The following is an 8328-nucleotide window of genomic DNA, read 5'->3' as shown; positions in this document are numbered from 1 at the left end:
TGACAACACCAATATCGAAAAGACATGCATTAATTAATTAATTAATTAATTAGAGAAGTGAAAGGCCAGAAAGAGTCGAGACTAGAGATGGACCTCAACTAATTGTATCGGTGGGCAATTGGGCATAGGCCCCATGAAACGAACCACTCAATAACACCAGCTAACTACCCACCGATCTCTGATGTGTCCAAAATCCATTATTTCAACTACATTCCCATCCGATTATTATTATTATTATTATTTTAAAGTAGTGTTTTTAATGAGTTTTTTTTAAAATAAATATTTAAAAATTTTTAAAAATGTTTGAATTGAAAAAAAAAAAAAAAACATTTTGCTCTGTAGAAATCCTGTTAGTTCTCGGTGTAATAATCTCTGTACTTCAGGATCCGTTTACTTTCCTGGAAAATCTATTTAATTTTCCTTCAAAAACTGTGATTTCACGCTGTTGTTTTAACAATGGGACAAAAGCAATCCAAGGATGAGCTACTCTACCAGCAAGTCAGTTATGGCAACGCTGAGAGCATCAAAGCCCTTTACAGAGAAGGTGCAGGCCTCGAGGTACTTCCTCGAAAACAAAACAATTCGATCATAGTTTTCATCGTTATTGGTGGTAATTTTGGAAAATATCTGTAACCGGTACTGATTGTTGTGGTCTTCGGTTCAGTGGATTGACTGGAATGGAAAAAACCCTTTGATTGCCGCATGTTTGAATCCGGAGCTTCATAATGTTGCAAAAACTTTGATAGAGCTCGGTGCCAATGTCAATGCGTATCGGCCCGGTATCTTTATTTTTTTTTTCTTTTTGTGATGTATACGCGCTTTCTTCGTTGAAATAATGGAATTTTATTTTATTCTTTTGGTTTTATTTATGTTGGCTACATTTGATAAACGAAGAAAGCGATGCTTAATGAAGCTTGAAAGAAATGGTATTTTGGGTTCTAACCGTATGAGAGAACTATGCCTAGTTTGTTTATCTCATGTGTTCTTTTTTTGTTATTTTACTGTTGTTGCTACCATGCAAGACAAATTGGTTGAAAAGTGCTAGTTTCCTACTTTTAACCTTAATTTATGTGGGGAGAAAAAGGACATCTTTAGGAGTTAATAACATGTGCTTGCTTTTCTTAATTATAGATATTTATATACTATAGATGTATGCATGTGTGTGGGTGCGCGCGCAAATGCACCAGATTCATTATCAGTTCACTTCATCCGTCATTTCCTACTTTATATACAAACTATGCTTAGTTTGTTTATCTCATATGTTCCTTTTTTGTTATTTTACTGTTGTTGCTACCATGCAAGACAAATTGGTTGAAAAGTTCTAGTTTTCTTACTTTTAACCTTAATTTATGTGGGGAGAAAAAAAGACATCTTTAGTGCTTAATAACCCGTGCTTGCTTTTCTTAATTATAGATATTTATATACATATAGATGTATGCATGTTTGTGGTTGCGCGCGCAAATGCACCAGATTCATTATGAATTCACTTCATCCGTCATTTCTTAATGTGCTGTAGGTCGTCATGCTGGGACTCCTTTACATCATGCAGCTGAAAGAGGCCTTGAAAATACTGTGAAGTTATTACTTTTGCATGGGGGTGAGTTATACTGTGAAATTGTATCCACTATCTAATATTACTTTAGACTGAGAAATATGATGTTTCCTTCCATATTCGATACGCTACAGTAAAAGATCATTTCTCTAAAAATTTCAGCAAATGCGCTGTTAATGAATGATGATTATCAAACTCCTCTTGATGTTGCTAGAGCCAAGGGGCACAGTAATGTAGTCCGCACTATTGAGGTCAACTTAAAATTGTGCTGTAATTTCATTCTAGTATTGTATGAAATTCAATGTTGGCAAGAATTTTCCTTTCCTTCTTCTAATCTCTAAGCATGTACTTTTCTGTTGATCTTAGGACCATATTTGCTTATTCTCTGGTTGGCTGCGGGAGCTTTATGGGCCAGGTTTTCTTGAAGTATTGCCACCTCAATTACTCTCCCGAAAAGTGTGGGTTTCATGGAAAATTTTGGTTGTTTTTTCTTGTTTTTCTTTACGCATTTATCTCGAATGTCCCCCTCTCCTGACCCTGTTTACTATTGCGACAAGTCGTCTTAATACTTAGTAGTATCATTAGATGGCTAGGCTTGGATTGATGCAATTTTTACTCTTACCTCTTTTTCTTCGGGTAATCTATAGGAAATTGTTCTCACCAACTCAACACCTATATGCCTGTTATTATTGTATTTCTTTCAGTTGGGCTGTTGTTCTACCCTGTGGTTCACGTAATCCTACAAAGCCTTTCAAGTTGGAGCTTTCCATATATCTTAGTTTGCAGGTATAATAAATTTTATTAATCATTCTGCCAAGGAATTTTATTCATATATGATTGGTTTAGGCTTTGTTATAGGAATTGTTGTAGATAATTTCTTAAGCTCTAGATCGACTCAATGCTTCAAAACTTTTAACACTTCATCTTTGTCTTTTGTAAGTTCATCTTGTTAATGTAAAATTATAGCATTGGCATATTCTAATGAAAACAATTAGTCGAATTTAGTTGTAATTGCTTTGAAAATAGTTTGATTCGAAATTGGAAACAAAAGTTCAAGTCAAAATGAGTTCACTAGACTCGTGAGATGTTCGGTCAAGCAAGAATTACATTTTTCTTCTCGCTAGACATGTGTAGCGATCCAGCAAACTTGCTCACTAAAAAATTGTCAGATGTCTCGGTCAAGTGAACTAACTCGCTAGAATGCCCGTGAGATGTCACGCGCATGCCCGAGTTTGATTTAAACAAGGTTTCCAATTCCCAGTTTGACTCTAATTTGAGCCCTACCTCTGAATGGTTAATGATGCATGATTTTCTAAGGTCTTGGGCATTATTTCCAAAACCCCATTTTTTTTTTTTTTACGAAAAAAAACACTATGGGAATTGAGCAGTAAAGCCAAATAGTTCTCTCCCTATACACAAACCGTTACCCTATTCATCTTTAATCATTGTTTTCTTTGAGAGTCGGTGAGCTCATTGGTGCTGTTGTTGAAGTTCTACCAGGTCTAACAAGTTTGTTTGTTATAGAAAATACCTCTGGAGCTGCCCCTGATGCAGAAATCAACTAGGTCACTTGTGAGAATTGCTAGTCAGGTTTAGAGTCAGCAAAGGCTTTGCAATTATCTAAAGTTTATTGTAGTCATTACTTTTATGGTGGATTTATAGGTGGTGGCTGAATATCTAGAGTGGTTTTCCTTTTGAAGAGTTCTTCAAAAGTTTTCAATTCGTGAACAAAATTTTTGCATTCCTTGTTTAAATATTTTGATTTGTTGGGTTGCAAATTGTGCCCTACATTTATTAAAATACCTATTTACCCCGTTAGGTGTGTTCAGGATTCATGCATCTGAATTTTTCACGTTTAGTCTTCTATTTCCTCATCACAAATCAAAAGTTTCTTTTCAGTTCCGGCTTTGTTTAAGGAATGAAACTTAATTTTCAAGCTCAATATAATGGTTCTAAAAGATAAACATTATTAAATTATTTGGGTTCTTTTTTGCTCTCCCATTTCCTGGAATTAGAATTGTGGAAAAATGAAGCTGTTCAATTATTCTTGTAAGATGATCTCTAGTGCTAACATTTCTCTCCAATGTGCTCTTACCTCCCGGTCTTTGACTTCAAACTGATAAATTGCAGAATGTTTGCATTTTATGGGTATTTCTTTCCTAACCGCAAGGTATCTCACTCTTATGTTACTCCCACGCTGTGGCTTTTCCTCCTGGATCTCATATACATCCAACTCTGGTCCACAATTCTGCCTTTGTTCTGCCACTTCCGTTTCTATCCATGTTGTAGTTAGTCTGGTATTATATCAACTAGTCGTAAATCTGCGCAATGCACAAGCCAGAAACTGAAGGGTTTTCTTTCAATTATCTGAAGAGTAGAGGACAGGTTTTTTCTAATAAGAAAGGCTTAGAAACCGAAGAGTTTATCACATGAGAGGAAAGGCTTTTTCCAGCAAGAAGAGGGGAAAAGTTGGGAAACAGAAGGTTTCTGATAAAAAAAAAAAGGAATAATTAATAAAATTTATGAAAAATGGTTGATGACATAGCTCATTCTGTTGTGAAGGCATTGCTTCAGCATTCTATATAGGTAATAGATCGCCACTTATCAGTTCCCTTTACTGGTAAGAGGTGCCAACACTGGGGCCGATGATCAAACCCATCCAAGATGCCCTTATAATGATGGGCAAGTTCCCAGAAATTTATGAAGCACTATTGCTCCTGCTTCTTATTTTTCACTTTTTATTGTGTACCATCAATCAATTTAAGTATACCTAATTTGAGTCTTGCTAATATAATAGCCTTCACGGTTTTATTGTAAAATTTCTAATATATTAGCCTTCATGGTTTTATTGTAAAATTTCTGGATTTAACCATTTAACTTTTACTGTTCTGAAGTGATAGGCCTAATACCTGTTTGCACTGATAGTTGCAAATTTTATGTGTCTCACATTATCGTGTTTTGCCTCTTTTGTTTACTAATGGATCGCTGGATTTTTATGGTCGTCTTATGTGGTGTTTCTAATGAGTGAGCAGGATGCACGGCCATTTACAATTATTGCATTATGGAAAGCCAATTTGGAAGAACACAATCTTCACCAGTCTGATCCTTCAGTGATAATACATGATACAGCTACCAGTAATTTCTCATTGATGAAATTTTGCTTCAGGGATCTTTGATTTGATGTCACACATTCCCTACTGTTTAGATCTTACTTTAATTTCATGTTCATGCATAGTCTCAAGAGGCAGGAGGCGCAGGCGGAGGCGGAGATTTCAAACACATAAGCGTAAGTATACTGATTGTTAAATTATTTGAACCTATCCTGAAACCTCAAAGCTTAATAATTAGTTGCTCTAAGAATATTACCGGTAAGAGAATTCTAGAAGCAACAGCATAAGAGATTATGTATCCTCTGTTTAAAGTGTAGTAGAAGCTGGGAAAGATTATGTATCCTTAGTAATCTTGCCTAGCCAGGGTAAAATTGAATCTTCTTTTCTATTTCTCTTGATGTTATGCTTGAGAATTAGCAGTTCAATTAGCATGCTTCATTTTCAGAAACACACCTTAAGCTTGCACCTGTGAGTGAAAGTGACAAGCAGCAACTTCAGTGGTTTTGTGATGCATGCAAAGGAATTTCACAGGTACCTTGCACACTTTTCTTATGGTGTTATTTCTCCATTTGATGTGCAGAGCAAAAGCAGAACTCATGCATGACACTTACACAATTATGAGACAATTTTGTTGGAAAAGAAAATATTTACCACCTGCTTTCATCAAAAGCAAATTTCTTCCAAGTAATTTGCTTACATTAGTGTAAATGTGGAAGCACCTTTCCAAAGTCTAAAAGATTGATGCTTTTCCTCTGGGTAAGTTTCCCTAGATAATAATCCTAGAAATAACCTGAAACATTATAACCATAAGCAGGTGTAAGGCGCTGGATGTTGTGGTAAGTGATGGAAGTATTCCTTAATGAGGTCATACACTATATATTACTTTGTGTGATGTTCTGCGTGACAATTAGTACATACAATTAGTATTGTGGCCTATATGGCATGTGACATGACTAACATGACCCAATATAAAATAGACTTAACCTAAGTGTCCTTTGTGCTAGCTTCACTATTGGGTTCAGCGGCAATGATTTGGCATATTATACTTAAAGTGCCTTCTTGGCCTGTAAAAATCATGCGCTGCGGTGGCGGCGTAGCTGATAAGGAAAACTGCAATGTCCAGGGGCAATTATACCTTTAATTGTGAACATTTTACAGTGAAGATAAGATACGCTAACTCGTTGCTGAGGAGTCTGTGCACCCTGGGATTAGCCGGGATGCTGTTTCTGGACACCTGGTGCCAAAAAAAAAAAAAAAAGATACGCCAATACACACCCAAGCGCAGGTTTGGATTTGAAGATTAAGTCTATGGAGAAAAAAACTCGCTATTATTTTGTTTCCCTCGCATAATTGATCTTTCATTTTTCTCTTTTTTTTAAGTGAGGCCTTTCAATGGATAATAGGACATTACTTCTTTATCATCTGCCTTAAGTTAATGCTTTCCCTGGTTTGAATTCAATTTCAGCCTAGAAATGGCTTACTTCTTTTTAATTGGCCTTTCATGATTCCGTGCCCATGAAGCCTCACCAATTTCCTTGTATAATTTTCTTTGGAAATTTCTTATCGATAGAAGTTACTGAGTTGACATGTTCCCACTACTTCAATTATTTGGCTCTCTGGCCCATGCAGGTTATAAATAACTGATAATCATTACACGGTCAGACAGCTCAAAGTTCAGCTTGGCTGGACTTGTTTAGTTGTTTATTCCTCCACACATAATTTGGCTAAAATGGTGTAACATTTGGTGTTTACATGTGTGTGTGTGTGTGTGTGTGTTCACACCTTTGCACATATATTTATTAAATGAATTAAGATTTAGAAATATGGTCATGTGGCAGCTGTACTAGCAGATTGGTTGCTGATATACATATCCTAGCTTGCTAACGAGCCTCTCAAAGTACTACACTGTTTTTAACTTTTTTATTCCCTCTAGTCACAGATTTTTAATTTCTGAATCAGTATAAAGGGCAGTAGCTGACTAATTTAATAATTTTCACCTGGATGAGAACTTCAACATATTACTCAGCATATTTCTGCTCAAGATATGTGAAATTTGCCTTGGTAACTGTATGGAGACTCGTGTTTGATAGATAGCTATAAGGATACTTGAACGCTTGGGGTTTTTTCCCTTTTAATGAATAAATGTTTGGAACATTTCAGGTAATGCATCCTGCAGTTTTGCATAATAATCAGACCCCAGTTGTTCAGGCCACTGCACCACCAGCCGCTGAAGATGTGGAAATGATAATGGCTGTCAATGCCTCAATTCAGTCAGCTATGCAGGAGAGACCATCGCTTCTTGATGCCAACCAAAGCTCAGAAGCAAGCTCATCCATTCATTGGAATAACTTTGTGGACACAAATCATAGCGGCTTGCATGTAGCAAAAGCACCTGCTCCAAATCTAACTAGTTCTGAGTGGCCAGTGCGTGAAACTACTAGCCCTGAAGGCAATTCAAGTCAGCAAACCCAGAACCACGACGGCATTACTGCAACTCAAACAATTCGCACCCCAGGTTCAAGCCCATCAACTCCACCAAATGCTGATGAGACTATGGGTGATGGCCCTATTCGTTACCCATCAATTGATTCTACTTCTGTGGAAATGCCATCCCCAAATTTTAAGAATGTACCTGCTAGAGTAGGTGAAAAGAATGATGATGGAGGTTCTTCATCATGTGTGATATGTTTGGATGCTCCAATTGAGGGGGCATGCATTCCCTGTGGCCACATGGTTGGATGCATGTCTTGTTTGAACGAGATCAAAGCCAAGAAGTGGGGTTGCCCTGTTTGTCGTGCCTTGATTGACCAGGTTATAAAGCTCTATGCTGTTTGACTATTGAACCAGAATGTGGAGAAGCTCTAAATGGTCCGTGTGGGCTTTGGACACACCTTAAATAATTTTGTTCATGTGTTTCTATACTGTATGAAAGGAAAGTTCCTTACTTCCTAAATAATTAGGGACTCCACCTGAGGGTTTTTTATATATATTATTGCCTTGCACTGGTCTCTGAAACATCACTTGCCTTTTCTGCAGCTTTGGTAAGCTACATGAACTTTGATCTAAATCTTCTGTAATTTTTTTAACTGAGGGCAAGCTTTGAAGTTTAACCGATTTGGATACAATAAGGCCTCAATTTATATTATCTAATCATTACAATTTTATCAGATTCTTATATAAATATAATAAATAATTCAATTTTTTTAAATTTTAAAATAATAATATTAAAAAATAATATTTTAATAATATTTTATTTAACTTTTAATTTTTATCTTAATTCATCTCATCTTGACTCACTATTCAAATCTCACCTAAACCAATTAAAAGTAATATATATGGTTTGTGGCAATGAGGTGGTAGTAATATTATAGTGAGACTTTTGGAGGTGGTATTCTATTTCTAAACCCAATAAATGAAAAGTAATTTTTTCAACTGTTCAATTATGCAGATGAGAAAGAGGTTTGCAATAAGTGACAGTTGTCAGAAGTAATACGTACTGTATATCTCGATGTTATGACTCTTGAGGGAAAACGCATGTAAGAGCAAGGCTGCCTACGATTTACTCAACTTTAATGCTTGGTAAATGAATAGCCAATTTACTGTTGGTATTGAAGCCGATGAGATGAGTTCAGAGCATGATTGGGTTACATAAACACAAGAAGCTAG

At 36.2% G+C, this 8328-nt stretch overlaps 1 protein-coding gene across 1 annotated transcript; it reads left to right on the top strand.

The window, feature by feature from the left end:
* Positions 1-302: 302 nt before the first annotated feature.
* On the top strand, positions 303-7649 carry LOC121246261 (putative E3 ubiquitin-protein ligase XBAT35). The gene is made up of 10 exons (XM_041144369.1): positions 303-558; positions 665-779; positions 1517-1597; positions 1715-1803; positions 1919-2010; positions 2257-2338; positions 4585-4687; positions 4788-4838; positions 5108-5193; positions 6823-7649. The coding sequence occupies exons 1-10, from the start codon at positions 457-459 to the stop codon at positions 7495-7497; spliced, it is 1476 nt and encodes a 491-aa protein (XP_041000303.1). The 5' UTR covers positions 303-456; the 3' UTR covers positions 7498-7649.
* The last annotated feature ends 679 nt before the right edge of the window (positions 7650-8328 follow it).

The sequence above is a fragment of the Juglans microcarpa x Juglans regia genome, chromosome 1S, assembly GCF_004785595.1.
Source record: "Juglans microcarpa x Juglans regia isolate MS1-56 chromosome 1S, Jm3101_v1.0, whole genome shotgun sequence".
NCBI classification, from domain to species: Eukaryota; Viridiplantae; Streptophyta; class Magnoliopsida; order Fagales; family Juglandaceae; genus Juglans; species Juglans microcarpa x Juglans regia.
This window is presented reverse-complemented; position numbering and strand designations above follow the sequence as displayed.

Bases quoted from the DNA above. Each gene is read 5' to 3' on its own strand.
- LOC121246261 (XM_041144369.1), top strand. From the start codon at position 457: ATGGGACAAAAGCAATCCAAGGATGAGCTACTCTACCAGCAAGTCAGT. The intron at 1,598-1,714 runs GTGAGTTATACT...TAAAAATTTCAG, and splicing joins GTTATTACTTTTGCATGGGG to CAAATGCGCTGTTAATGAAT. The intron at 2,339-4,584 runs GTATAATAAATT...ATGAGTGAGCAG, and splicing joins CCATATATCTTAGTTTGCAG to GATGCACGGCCATTTACAAT.